At 43.5% G+C, this 15333-nt stretch overlaps 1 protein-coding gene across 2 annotated transcripts in view; it reads left to right on the forward strand.

Moving 5' to 3' along the window:
• LOC140463151 (cas scaffolding protein family member 4-like) overlaps nucleotides 1-15333 on the forward strand; it is a 100989-nt gene that overhangs the window by 57324 nt on the left and 28332 nt on the right. For both annotated transcript variants that reach the window (XM_072556917.1, XM_072556916.1), the window contains exon 2: nucleotides 2346-2771. In XM_072556917.1, coding sequence (XP_072413018.1) covers nucleotides 2346-2771 — 426 coding nt within the window. The remainder of the gene's footprint in view (nucleotides 1-2345; nucleotides 2772-15333) is intronic.

Genomic DNA, 15333 nt, shown 5'->3' on the forward strand with positions numbered 1-15333 from the left:
TACACGCATAGTTAGCAGCTAGCCTTTGTCTTTGTATTATGTCTGTGGAAGTTCTTTTACGTCAGAGGAAAATTGACCATTTTAATGTCAAAGGTACATTGCTGGCCCCAAAGAGGATTGGAAATGGTTTTGTTTTGTCACTGAGGGCACCCAGACCCTCTTACAAGGCATTAGTGATTCCATTGACATTGACTCTGTCTTATTCAATGGAACTCTCTTAAAGAGACCAGGAATGAAGGAAGGTAACTCCAGTACAGCAAATAGATTCAATACATTCAGGTTGGGGTCTCAACTGCACTTTTCTGTCTGCCCTTTTTGATTCCCTTGTCGATCAGAAATCTATCTGAATGAATACAATAACCCAGCCTCCACTGTTTCCTGGGGAAAAAGATTCCACAGTTTAAGGACTGCCTGGGAGAAAAAAAGTACCTTCAGCTCTGTCTTAAAAGGGAGATCTGCTATTTTATACTCTTCCCTGTTCTCACTGAGAGGAAACATTTTCCTGAAATCTACCCTATCAAGTTCTTTCAAGATCTTGTATGTTTCCACGCGATCATCTCTCATTTTTCTAAACTCCAATGAAAATAGATCAACCTTTCTTTGTAAGAAAAGCCCTTCATCCTAGAATTGAGTTTGGTGTACATTCTCAGAGTTGCTTCTAACAAAATTATTACATTTTCTTCAAACCGAACTGCACAAAATACTCCAGGTAAGGTCTCACCGTGACCTTGTACAGCTGCAGGAAGACTTCCCCATTTTTATGTTCCATTTTCTTTGCAGTAAATACCAACATTTCATTTACCTCCTGAATCTTTTGCTGTACCTGGGTACCAACATTTTGTGGTTGATGTACCCGCACATGCTGAACCTTCTGTAAGACTGACTTCTGCAGTTTCTCTCCATTTAATAATGTGCTTCTTTTTCATTTATCAACATGGACATTTCCCATTTTATAATCCCTCTGCCATTTCTTTTGATTCAGTTACAGAGATGGAGAAATATATTGATGATTAACTAAACAAAAACTTTGGAGAATGGCTGATCACAAGATTTGAAATTTGCCTTTGGGAACTGGAAACGTGTCCAGCTTTGATTGAAGAGATGAAAATCTCCCCCCTTTCCACCTTCATCATTTCTTTAGACCGGGTGGTCTAAACACACGGCACTCAGATGTCAGTCAAGAACACTCAGGAAATCAACCACATTTGACTTCCTCCTCAAGGGGCCTGTAATTATACCTTGTTCATCCTGAATCAGAGTAGATTTGTTGCTGATATAATCTAACTACCAAGCTGAATAAACAAGAAATGCATATAGTTCAGAAAGGCAGATGTGATTGCTTGCATTTTAAGGGTAAGCTGTGTAAGTTACAAGAGTAACTGTTGGTAAACAGTGCAGAAAACTACTGAGGGATGCTCACTCACTGCTAACAGCTTTGGACCATGAGCAGGTTTTTGGGAGAAACTGGCAACAGAACGTTGCTTTTCAAAAGTGAGCTAAGAATTCCTGTCAAGATTCATTCATTAACTACAATTCATGGCTATGAGACACTTTCCTCAAGATCTCCTGGGTTCTTTGCTTCTTAATCATAGATATTCTACAGTGTGGAAGCAGCCCAATCAGCCCATGAGTCCATTCAGACCCTCCAAAGAGCATCCCATCCATAACCACCCCACAACTCTATCCCTATAACCCTGCATTTCCCGTGGCTAACCTACCCAACCTACACATCCCTGAACACTATGGGCAATTTAGCATGGCCAGTCAACCTAACCTGCACACCTTTGGACTGTAGGAGGAAACCGGAGCACCTGGAGGAAACTCATGCAGACACGGGGGAGAATGTGCAAACTCCACACAGTTACCTGAGGCTGGAATTGAACCTGGGTCCCTGGTGCTGCGAGGCAGCAGTGCTAACCACTGAGCCTCTGTGCCATCCTATGAGCATAATTAGATCAAAATTGACACCCGTCTATGCAAAAAAAATATCCATAGAGATATTAGCTCTTACTCAAAAACTTAGTGAAAAGGGTCTAGCTTTTAGGGGTGATGTTAGGAAGAAACTGAGGCAAAAACTTGTAGGAAGGGAATTTCACAACCAGAGTACCATTAGTGGTGCGGTGGGAATCAAGAATGCACAATATTTCAGAATTACATGAGTACTAATGTCTTAAAGAATTGTGGGCTGGAAGGGATTACAGAGACAGGAGATGGCAAAGCAATGGGAAGAAGGATGACATTGTGAAATTGAGGCATCGGTGCATTGCTGTGGGCAGTACATTTATAGCAGAAAAATTATGGTTTTGATAAGTGTTTTCCTAACTGTCCCTTTATCGTTGTTACAGAACCTTATGGCAAAGGCTCTCTATGACAATAAAGCAGAGACACCTGATGAGCTGGAATTCCGTAAAGGAGACATCCTGACGGTGATAGAAAGAAATGTCAAAGGAAACGAGGGATGGTGGCGTTGCTCTCTGCACGGACGGCAAGGCATTGCTCCTGGCAACCGTCTGCAGCTGCTCACTGGGTCGCAGTATGACATCCCGTCTTTGTACTTGCCACCTTACTCATCACAGAGCAGGCCGTCACAACAAAATATCTACCAGACACCAAAGCAGAAACATCAAAACTTGACCTCAACTCCTAGCTCCGGGTCAAAGGATAATGTCTATCAGGTGCCCTCCATGTCCCAGTCACACAGTCAGATCTACCAAGTGCCGATGTCATCTGCTGAATTCCATGGCAACATGGGCCTGGCACATCCAAATCACGTAAGTGCATGCGTTGCCTTTCTGACTTTCTTCTTCAGAATCCTGCTGTTTGCTGACAGTTGGATGTAATGTTGTGTCAGTCTCATGTTGTAAGCAACAGCACTTTGTAACCAGGTTTGATTGCTAACTTGGTGGGGGGGAGGGGGTAATCTGTAATATGGTGATCCTTTCCAAGGTGTCTGGTCCGTTTTGTCAGGAGACTGTGTGGATGAGTCACACGCCTTCTTCATGTCTGTCTTCAGGGCCATTGATCTGCTTCTAGGATTATCCTCCTCCTCCATTATTCCAGATTTCATGTATTTAGATGGCTCACATCCTCAGGCAGACGATGCTGACAGTACCCTCTCTTAGTTTAGCTCTTCAGCTGAGGTGAGGTGCCAGCGTTTCCCTGCTGCTGGACATTACCAACTGCTTGGAGGCAGGAGAGAGAGAACTGCGGACACAGTCTGACACTGATGATCTTTACCCACATTCAAAACTGGAGTAAGTGACTGGCATTATTTCCAGGACAATAGAAATTCTCCACATACCCCAAACTTTACATGACAGAATTGGAAAGCTGGACTCAGTATAACGGTTCTTGTAGTGCAGTGTTGATGTCCCCACCTCTGAACCAGGAGGGCTGAGTTTACGTCCTACTTGCTCCAGAGATGTGTAATGACTTCTCTGAACAGGTAGCAGCTGAACCAAGTACCACAGCCATTCACCAGTCATCAATTGTATTACTGAAGTGAGCATTTTACAGTGGGAAGAGAGAGAGTGCTGCAATTTTGTGGAGATGGGTAGCCGACCTGGGTCAAGATTGGAGGAGAAGGCAAACATTTTAGAATTTTACTGTGCATAGAACAGAGAACATGGAACATAGAGCAATACAGCATGGAATAGGCCTTCGGCCCTTGATGTTGTTCTGACCTGTGAACTAATCTAAGCTCATCCCCCTACACTATTCCATCATCATCCATATGCTTATCCAAGGATTGTTTAAATCTCCCTAATGTGGCTGAGTTAACTACATTGGCAGGCAGGGCATTCCACACCCTTACCACTCTCTGAGTAAAGAACTTGCCTCTGTCATCTGTCTTAAATCTATCATCCCTCAGCTATGCCCCCTCGTACAAGTCAACGTCATCATCCTAGAAAAAGACTCTCACTGTCTACCCTGTCTAATCCTCTGATCATCTTGTATGTCTCTATCAAATCCCCCCTTAGCCTTCTCCCCAATGAGAACAGACCCAAGTCTCTCAGCCTTTCCTCATAAGACCTTCCCTCCAGACCAGGCAACATCCTGGTAAATCTCCTCTGTACATTTTCCAATGCTTCTACATCCTTCCTGTAATGGGTCACAATATTCCAAATGAGGCTGCACTAGTGTTGTATATAGTTGCAGCATGACATTACGGCTCTGGAACTCAATCCCTCTGCCAATGAAACCTAACACACCGTATGCCTTCTTAACAGCACTATCAACCTGGGTGGCAAGTTTCAGGGATCTACGTACATGGGCAACAAGATCCCTCTGCACATCCACACTACCCTGCACTTGTGGTTGTGAAATGTTCAGAAGTTAAAACTAGGGAGCAGCCTGGGAAATCAGTTAGAACAACTCTGTGTACAGCAGAGCCAGACATTCAACTATAAGCTAGGTGAAAGTGAGTACTGCAGATGCTGGAAATTAGAGTCAAGAGTATGGTGTTGGAAAAGCACAGCAGGTCAGGCAGCATTAGAGGACAATAGACAATAGACAATAGACAATAGGTGCAGGAGTAGGCCATTCTGCCCTTTGAGCCAGCACCACCATTCATTATGATCATGGCTGATCATCCTCAATCAGTATCCTGTTCCTCTCTTATCCCCATAACCCTTGATTCCACTATCCTTAAGAGCTCTATCCAACTCTTTCTTGAAAGTATCCAGAGACTTGGCCTCCACAGCCTTCTGGGGCAGAGCATTCTATACACCCACCACTCTCTGGTGAAGAAGTTTCTCCTCATCTCTGTCCTAAATGGTCTACCCCTTATTTTTAAAATGTGTCCTCTGGTTCGGTACTCACCCATCTGCGGAAACATGTTTCCTGCTTCCAGAGTGTCCAATCCTTTAATAATCTTATACTTCTCAATCAGATCCCCTCTCAGCCTTCTAAACTCAAGGGTATACAAGCCCAGTCGCTCCAGTCTTTCAGCATAAGATGGTCCCGCCATTCTGGGAATTGACCTCGTGAACCTACACTGCACTGCCTCAAAAGCCAAGAATGTCTTTCCTCAAATTTGAAGACCAAAACTGCGCACAATATTCCAGGTGCGGTCTCACCAGGTCCTGTACAGCTGCAGAAGGACCTTTTTGCTTCTATTCAATTCCTCTTGTTATGAAGGCCAGCATGCCAGGAATGAAGGGCTTTTGCTCGAAACATTGACTTCCCTGCTTCTCGGATGCTGCCTGACCTGCTGTGCTTTTCCAGCACCACACTCTTGATTCAACTATGAGCTGTCTAATGGAAGAAATGGTATTTTCCCTTCGGCAGGGCCTGATTACCCAACTTTATTCTTGCTGAGTTTTTGAAGCTCAGCTCAAGTTTAGCTGAAGTTAGGAGTGCTGGTTGATTGCTGAGAGTTCAACCTGTACCACTTCCATGTGCTCACTTATTCATTGATATTTTCAAGTACCATAACCAGCCACAACCAGCTATATCATCTTGTTAACATTCAGGAACTGTTACACATATATATATGTGTAACTGTTATACATAAGTTGCTAACGCTCAAAGATATTGTTTCATATGACCACCCCATACTTTTTAATTGTAAAAATATACTTTATTCATAAAAATATCTTTATTTATTTTCACAGATATTAAAGCAATCTGCACAGTCTTTGTGTCTCAAGAAAAATCATTGGAATATGACAGGCCCCCATTGCAAAAACCAAGGCATTTCTTACCCATACAAGTCACGATTAACATATATTGAGGAAACAAAAGGGTTGATAACTGAACAGACCCTTTATGTGACCATCCACACTTCCTGCCATTGTCTGTGTTGGACTGACAGAAACCTAGGCCTGACTCCACTCTCTTCCTGTGGAGCACTCAATGTACAATTCCTGTTAGCAAAGAGTGAGAAACAAATCAGGGCAGGGCTTACACACTTAATGGTAAGATCCTGGGGAGTGCTGCTGATCAAAGGGACCTTGGATTGCAGGTTCATAGTTTCTTGAAAGTGGAGTTGCATGTAGGCAGGATAGTGAAGAAAGTGTTTGGTATGCTTGCTTTTGTTGGTCAGTGCATTGAGTATACGAGTTAGGAGGTCATGTTGTAACTGTACAGGACATTGGTTTGGCCATTTTTGGAATACTGTGTTCAATTCTGGTCTCCCAGCTATAGGAAGGATGTTGTGAAACTTGAAAGTGTTCACAAAAGATTTACAAGGATGTTGCCAGGGTTAGAGCCACAGGGAGACGCTGAATAGGCTCCGAAAGCATGTGATTTTGAATAAACCTGTTGGACTATGACCTGATGTCATGTGACTTCTGATCTTGTCTGCCTTAAAACCAGCACCTCCACGTCGTATCTGGAAAGGAACTGATTTGTCGAAGGGAATAGTGGTCTTTCCTGCTTCCTGCTTTATGAGATGAATATTTATCAGACCTACAGCTCATAGCCATGAAATCAGAACAGTTTGAGGGAAATTAATGTATGCTTAGACACTGGGTAGAACGTAAGCAAATTGCATCCATTATTCAACATCAAGGAGTGTAGGGACATATATCTCACTGTGTATTCTCCCTGGTTCTATCACATATTACAAAACCACTTGGTTCAAAGTTTGTATTTTGGTGTTTTGATATTGATGCAGAATTCCACATTAGTATTTTGTACATTTTAGAAGTTGATCTGTAGAATAAGGACTGGCTGTTGTTTATTGAGACTATGCCCAGAAGGAGGCACACTCTAGATCAAAACAGGGTATGAAGTTTGCTTATGAGGCATTTCGGTGCTGCTGAATGTGAGAAAATAACTACGGTTAAAAATTCACAAAGGTAGCAGAGAGTGACTCTTAACGTTTGACATGGTTGTGAAGCGCTACAATGTTGTCAGAGTGTCTGTCCTTCCCCCGTCTCTATTCCTCCAGTGTCCTCTGTGTTTTCCCATCCTCACCAACCTGTCTTTATAGCATTATACTTAGATACATCCCCCCATTGAAAAGCAATATCATTGATAGTAAAATCTATTCTATATTCCTACCTGTTAAAATTAAAGCAATGATTAACTTGGCAGTCTAAGGGGCAAAGCTATTTCCTGTTATAAACATCTAATAGTTACTTAAATACTGACCTAACCACTTGATGTCTAGCTTGTGCTAAGTTATATGGTAGAGCTGTAGGAACAGTGAACCTCATTACTGCTGGTGGGGTGGTTTGGCACACAGAGCTACTAAAACCCTTAATAATTACTCAAGAGAAAGTGGAAGGCACATGGATATGGGATAGGATTTGAGGGCAATGGGCCTCTATGATTGAGTAGCCCACCACACGTAAGGAATTTCCTTATCCCAGGGGCTGTGGAAGCTAAAACTTTGAGCCTTTTTTGTGGTATTTTTCTGGAGATGAATGACATCAAAGATTATGGGGAAAGTATGGGAAATTGCCTTTGAGGTAGGTGATCAGCCACAATCTAATTGAGGCAGACCTGATGGGCTGAATGGCCTACAGCTACTCCAATGTTTCTATGTAATTGAATCCAAGCAAGAGTCGGTGCCTTCGGGTCAGGGTTTAAAGGAAATGAACATGAAAAGAGTGAGTAGGCTTCAAGATTACTTCACCCTCACTCAAGTGTACACGCCTTCCTGTTCCCACACACAATGATGATTGACAATGCTTCATGTCTTTACATTAAACTAAGAGCATGTTCCGGAACTGGGCTACCCTGGGAATTGGTCTGGAGGGTTTTCATAACAAGGTCTGGTAGCCTGCACTTAGAAAGATCACTTCACATTCTCTCTGGAAATCAGTGGAAGTGGGTTTTTTTTTAAGTGTTTCTCAAAGCCATTTGGAATTTCCTGCTTCCATAAACTGCTAACAGCTGGATCTTTGGGAGAATGGCGAGTGAACTTCCACGATAGAGGAACTGCCAGCAGTGAGTCTACTGGAGATACATTTGATTGTGGATTGCAGAAGGGACTGGGATAGTTACCTGAAGAGACATGGTTGGGCTAGCAGAGTCACAGAGAGCTGGCAGGGACATGATGGGTGGAATGGCCTGTTTCCATACTGTAATTATTCTACTATCCATTCAAACCCATTAGGAAATCTATTCAAAGCTGACAACTCCTTCAAATACCTTGGTAACATTCCACATAAAACGGATACCAATCCTAAGGGTGTACTGTACTGTAATCTGATTGGGTCCTCCCATTGTCACTCTCACAGATTGGATGATCCAATTAGTAATTAAGGACTCCATTGCACCAGTCCTTTGTTATTTCCAGGATGTTCTTGCCCTGTTTTCTATTTATGAACCAGATGTTGTTAGTTAATGTGAAACTAGAGCCCTGAGAGTGGTTGTAGGAGGATGGGGTGGTGCTGGGTGAGGACTCTTGAAGTAGAGGGTACATGTTTCCCTGTTGATTACAGAACCAGTGTAGCCCCAGAGAACGTAGGTCAAGTAAGGTCAGACATTCCTAACCCTACATCAGGGTGAGTGGACCTCACTATGAGGTCCAGACCAATCCCATTTCAGAAGAGTTTGCTGTGAGGGTTGAAACGGAGGATGGGAGGCATTTGGGGAGGGGCTACTCAACACTCTCCCACTAACCCCAAAAACTGTGAGTTCATCATTCATCCGACTAGGAGGTGTACAAGAACAAACGAGGCAGGAAAAAGAGTAGGCCATTTGGCCCCCTCGATCATTCATTAAGATCGTGTGGCCTTGCCCACTTTTCTGTTTATCCCCATAATCTTTCAGATCAAAATCTGTCTCTGACCTTGAATATATCCAATGATCCACTGTTCGCTGCAGTGGTGAATTCCAAGGACCCTCTGATAGAAACAAAATCTCCTCATCGCTAAGTGCGATTCACTTCTTATTGAACTCTGCCCTCTGGTTCTTGATTCATCCATTGAGGTATTATCCTCTCAGAGTCCATTCAGTAAAGCACTGTCAGATCCATATGTTTTAATCAGATCACTTCTCATTCTTTAGAAACTTCAATGAATATAGGACCAATGCACCCAACCTATCCTCATAACACAACTCCTCCACCCCTTAAATCAACCTTCTCTGAACTGCCTCCAATACAAGTGTACCTTTTCTTGAATAAGGAAACCAAATGCATATGCAGGACAGAGGTGTTGTGCCAACATTATCACTGTAGATTTTCAGGAATGACACTCCTTGAATCAAAGGAACATGAGTAGTTTTGGATTGAGGTGACAGTAGAGGCGGATAGACTCAACTTGTAATAGTTTGGTTCATTTCCATCACTTCACTTGCAAGTTATGGGGGTGAGCACCTCACACGTCTCCCATCAGGTTTGAACAGTAAAAGAAATGGACCGTTACTTCCCTCAGGGGCCACCTGCAACCTTATGGCACCTGTCATCGTGTGTGGCAGAGAGCCAGTGATCCAGAGAGCACAAATTCAAATCTCATCATGAATGTTTGAAGATTTGAATTCTGTTGAATAACCTGAGTACTAAAAAGGGACTTACATTTAGGTAGTGATTGTTTTCCAACCAGCAGGGATCTTCCAGCACCCTTACTGTCAATAAAATGCAGTCACTGCTTTAAATATATATATATGCAGCAGTCAGGTTGCACATAACAGTCAGCAATGTGATAATGACCAGAAAATCTGTCTTTGTGATCATGATTGAGGCACAAACATTTGCCAGGACATCTTTGGCCTCTAATTCAGTTGTGTGGTTTTGTTTTGCTAATGTTTCAATGGGGAGTGCTGGCTGAACCAGGTGTGAGTTGCTGATATGGTGATTCTTAGAATGAAAGATGATCTTGAAGATTTGGAGTAATGGTGGTTGTGACTGTTTCCTTTGGCATTTCCTGATGAAGGGCTTATGCCTGAAATGTTGATTGTCCTGCTCCTCAGATGCTGGGCTTTTCCTTTGGCAGCCTGTTCCATCGCGAGATTCCCCTTGGAATGAATGATAAACTTCCGTGGGAGTAAATTGTGTGGACGACTATCTGAGGTGTTGACATTGCTAGGGTGCAGCAGGGATTTGACGTTAACAAATCCCACCGGTCTATTCCATAGTTAATTGAGTATGGTCAGCCTATTTTTCTCCCTCCCTTACTATAGTGATTCCCATTCCAAATCTTTAATTACAGCATAATACTGGTATATCACACAACCACCAACTTCTGAAGGTAACTAAGGATGAGTAACAAATCACAGCTTGGCTCTGATGAAGAATCATCTGGACTTGAAACGTTAGCTTGTTCTCTCTCCAAGGATGTTGATTGCTGTGATTTCCAGCACTTTTTTGTTTTCAGTACAGATTCCAGCATCTGCAGTAAATTGCTCCTACAATGAGTAACAAATGTCAGCTATGACCTGGAATCTTCTGTTTGCTCTTTTCTCATTATTTGGTCTGAACAGTGGCTCAATGGTTGGAACTGCTGCCTCACAACGCCAGGGAACTGGGTTTGATTCCAGCCTCAGCCTGTGTGGAGTTTGCACATTCCCCCTGTGTCTGTTTGGGTTTCCTCTGGGTGCTCCGGTTTCGTCCCACAGTCTCAAGCTGTACAGGTTAGGTGGATTGGCCATGCTAAATTGCCCATAGTGAGCAGGATGTGCAGGCTAGGTGGGTTGGCCATGGGAAGTGCAGAGTTATAAGGTGGAAGCAGGGTGGGTGCAATGCTGTTTGGAGGATCAGTGTGGGCTTGATGGGCCGAATGGCCTGCTCCCACACTTTAGGGATTCTATAGTCATGGAATGAGGGCTTTGCCCTTGAGAACGTTGGTGAGCCATCTTGTTGAAGTGCTGCAGACCTCAAAATGGAGAGAGGGAGACCCAGGATATTGACCCAGTGACACTGAAGGAATGGAGATGGATTTCCAAGTCAAGATGCTGTGTGGCTTGGAGGGGAATTTGTTGGAAGTGGTTTCCCCAAGTACCTGCTGGCCTTGTCCTTCTAAAGAGCAGAGGTGGTAATTGGCCAGGTTGGATTTGACCTGCTTTTTTGTGTACCTGGGCAATTCTGTACACTGATAAATGAATGCCAGTATAGAACTGTACTGAAATAAGTTGGCTAGGCCTGTGGCAAGTTCTAGAACCTAAGGCTTCTTGTGTTACACTGGAATATTGTCAGGGCCTATCACCTTTGCAGTTGCAACCATGTACATTCAGCCTTTTCTCAGTATCTTGTCTAGAGTGAATCCAGTTGGCTGAAGACTGACATGTGTGACACCGGGAAACTCCAGAGGAGACTGAGATGGCTCATCCACTGGTTACCTCTGGCTGAAGCTGGACACAAATACCATAGCCTTGTATTTTGAAATGTTGTTCTGGTGCTGTTGAGTATCAGGATATCAGCTTCATCCTCTTGTAGTTGTTCTTACTTATCCACCACCATTTAGGACCAGATGTGGTTGGACTACAGAGCTTAGATCTGATCCGTAGGTTGTAGGGTCACTTAGCTCTGTGTATTGTATCTATTTACCTTCTATCACCATGCCACGGTGGAAAGATTTACTGCCCAGGAGTTTAGGGTGGCACGGTGGCTGAGTGGTTAGCACTGCTGCCTCACAACACCAGGTTCTCGGGTTTGATTCCAGCCTCGGGTAACTGTCTGTGTGGAGTTTGCACATTCTCCCTGTGTCTGTGTGGGTTTCCTCCGGGTGCTCTGGTTTCCTCCCACAGTCCAAAGATGTGCAGGTCAGGTGTAATGGCCATGTTAAATTGCCCATAGTGTTAGGTGCATTAGTCAGAGGGAAATGGGTCTGTGTGGGTTACTCTTCAGAAGGTTGATGTCGACTTGTTGGGCTGAAGGGCTGTTTCCACGCTGTAGGGAATCTAATCTTGTGTCCTAGATCCTGGTTGCATCTATGGATTGAATTAATTGCATTAACTGGGTTCTGGCACTGAGTCCTGACATGGGCCCTGGCTGCTCAATTCCTGTTGAGAAGCACCCACTCCTTACCCTGTTGGTCGATGCATTCCCTGGGTCATTGAAGTCATTGATCACTAGCAGACATTCCAGTGCAGCTAATCAGGAAGGAATTAATGCATTTCAATGAGACAAAAACCAAGAATACGTGTGTGTGAATGATGGTAACCGCCTTCTCTGCATCTAAGTAACAAAAACCACCCATAAACAAGAACAGTTTTCCTGGGGAGTGGGAGTGGATGGACATTTGGATCAGGTTATGGAGCCTATTCCCAAACCACTTACTGACCTCTCTTTACGCCCTCAGCTTTGAAAAATCGACACATCTCCATTGAGATAATCCAGCCTTCGGAAGTCTTTTTTTTAAAGTCTGTTTTATCTGGAAACAACTTCTGTTCATGTGATCCGACTGGCAGATGTCAGCTCAGGGCCCTGACTATGACTGTGTCTGATAAACACCCCACTCCTCTGTCTTACAGATCTCAGTCCGTCATCTATTATATGTTAATTCAGCCATAAAAGAAACACACCCACAATTTATTGAAAAAACGATAAGGAACTCTTATTCACACGCAAACAATGGCTCGATAGTTCAGATACCCTGAGTAATTGTCTTCAGTTCTTTTCATGGATTTCAGTAGAAATATGTTGACTGAAACTGACCTAAAACTGGCAGTGCCCTTTCTCATGGTGAGGAAGACTGTGCTCGTCAGTGTCTGCTCAGTAACAACTTTACCGCACGATGGTTTGCTTTGTGGATTCTTGCTTCACTGTTTGCAATGTCCTGTAAACAAGAAGTTGCTTGGTCCACAATGAATAGACACATTTATGATGTGGCCGGATGTGTATCAGCGATGTGGTGTTCACGAGGTAGCTGGACTTCCTCTTGCTTCATACAATAATTTTGACAATTATACAGCATGAACGATGCCTGTCACTTGTCAGTCAAAGTTTGAGTGTTGTCAAAATGCTGTCAAAGACTGGCATGGGGTGATGATGAACAGTGCAGAAGGACTTACTAGACACTCTGTATGTACATGTGTCTCTAGATTTATACACATCTGTCTGGTGACTACTTCCATTTGAAGGAGAAAGTGAGGACTGCAGATGCTGGAGATCAGAGTCAAAAGGTGTAGTGCTGGAAAAGCATAGCCAGTCAGACAGCATTCAAGGAGCAGGAGAATTGATGTTTTGGGCATAAGCCCTTCATCAGGAATGAGGGGCTTATGCTCAAAATGTCGATTCCCCTCTCCTCGGATGCTGCCTGACTGGCTATGCTTTTTCACCACCCACACTTTTCAACTCTACCTCTATTTGAGTATATTTCCCTGTGAAGTTTTGATCTGGTTTATTTATTGACTCTTGTGAATCTTGTTACAGAACACACCGAAAAGTATTGTATAGTATCGCCACGCTCTTGTCCATCTTAAAACACAGAAAAATAAACCAAAACATTGAATACAAAGGCAGAAAAATGAAGAAATAAAGGAAGTGTCCAACTTTACAGTCCTTCTTGTTAAGTGTTCCCTCATGTGCCATGGGCCCGGTGGCTGGGTACGAGTCCCCTTTGCCACTGTCGCTGGCACAAAAGATGCCCACTCTTTGGCACCAACTCGCCTCCACCGACGCCCTCAACACTATGAGTCCTCACTGGACCTTGCCAATGCACACACCACTGATGCCACCGGGTACTGCACCAGCCCAAACTCAACTCCGCCACCGTCACGAGTCTAGTTGTGGCCCACCTCGCGGCTGCCTCATACTGGGCCCAAACACTTCTCCACCACCGCCTCTATAAATCTGTGCTGGATGCAGAGACCGCTAGGAGCGCAAACTTACCTTCGACGCTGCTAATCACTTTGTTTCCTTCTTGACTGCTTTTGCTTAATGGCTGGAATTTTTCTGTTTGCTTCTATTCTTTAACTCGTTTCCTTTTTTGTCCTTTTTTCTGTGTGCTCTTCAGCCACTGATTTCTCACGGAACGAATACTCAATGCATATTTGATGTAATTTGCAGTGTTTTTCTAAAACATTACTTTAAGCCTCTTGGTGTTCATTAGCTATTCTAGCTTCTGAATAACTCTCAGCTCACATCGACATTGTTGACTCTCAAATGCCCTCAAAAGCGCTCTTAGTTGGACCATCAGACCATAAGAAATAGGATTAGGAGTAGGCCATTTGGCCCCTCGAGCCTGCTCCACCATTCACCTGGATCCAACATTCCTCATGTCCGCTTTCCTGTGTTTTCCCTGTGACCCTGAATTTCCACGAGTTAGCTGAATAGCTTTTATTCCATTGCTTTACTCATGGAGTGCAATAGGAATGGGACAGTTGATTAGCTGTGGAATCTGAATCATTTCCCTTGGGCGCGGGTGTTTTTCCACTTGGGTGAAATATCTGGTGTAATTACAAACATGCTCAGCTGTCCCAGGGCAGGTGTCTAAGGCTGTGCTTTGTGCACATATTCGTAATTACTGGTTTTAAAGTTGCACAGCTTTGTTTCACAGTTCTGTGTTTACAAACAGCTTGACAATGTAACGTTACTGTGAGCTGTAGTGAGTGCTGGGGCTGATTTAATTTTAATATTGACTTAGGCAAAGTTGTAATATTAAAAATACACAGTCAGTATTGTAACTTCTTGTTTTGTTGGACTCCTTCCCCTCTCTCCCTCTCCTGAAAAAAAAACTGCTCTTGAATCTTACCTAATTGCCCAGCCTTCACAGAGTCATTAGAATCATAAAATCATACAGCATAGAAACAGACCCTTTGGTCCAACCAGTCCATGCCGAATATAATCTCAAACTAAACTAGTCCCACCTGCTTGTGCCTGGCACATATCCCTTCAAACCTTTCCTGTTCGTGTACTTATCCAAATGTCTTTTAAATGTTACCATTGTACCCACATCCACCACTTCCTCAGGAAGTTCATTCCACACATGAACCACCCTCTATGCACAAATAATTTGCCCCTCATGTCTTTTTTAAATCTCTCTCCTCTCATCTTAAAAATGTGTCCCTTAGTCTTGAAATCCCCCTCTCAGAGAAAAGATAACTACCATTAACCCTATCAAACCCCTCATTATTTTATAAACTTCTGTAACATCGCCTGTCAATGTCCTACACCCCTGTGAAAAAGTCCCAGCCTATCCAGCCTTTTTTTATAATTCAAACCTTCCAGAACTGGTAACACTTGGTAAATCTCTTTTGAACCCTCTCCAGTTTAATAATATCCTTATTATAACTAGGCAACCAGAACTGGACACAGTGTTCCAGAAAAGGTCTCACCAATGTCCTGTACAACCTCAACATGACTTGCCAACTTTTGTGTTAGAGACTTTACCATGACAATCAGTGGACTACTTATTTGCCCTGATTCAGCCATGTTCTGACAGGGAACAGAAGCAAGGGTTTGAATGGCATGTTCCTATATCCATGTTTGCAATTGTT

Source organism: Chiloscyllium punctatum, chromosome 37 (genome assembly GCF_047496795.1).
Source record: "Chiloscyllium punctatum isolate Juve2018m chromosome 37, sChiPun1.3, whole genome shotgun sequence".
In the NCBI taxonomy this organism is placed as follows: Eukaryota; Metazoa; Chordata; class Chondrichthyes; order Orectolobiformes; family Hemiscylliidae; genus Chiloscyllium; species Chiloscyllium punctatum.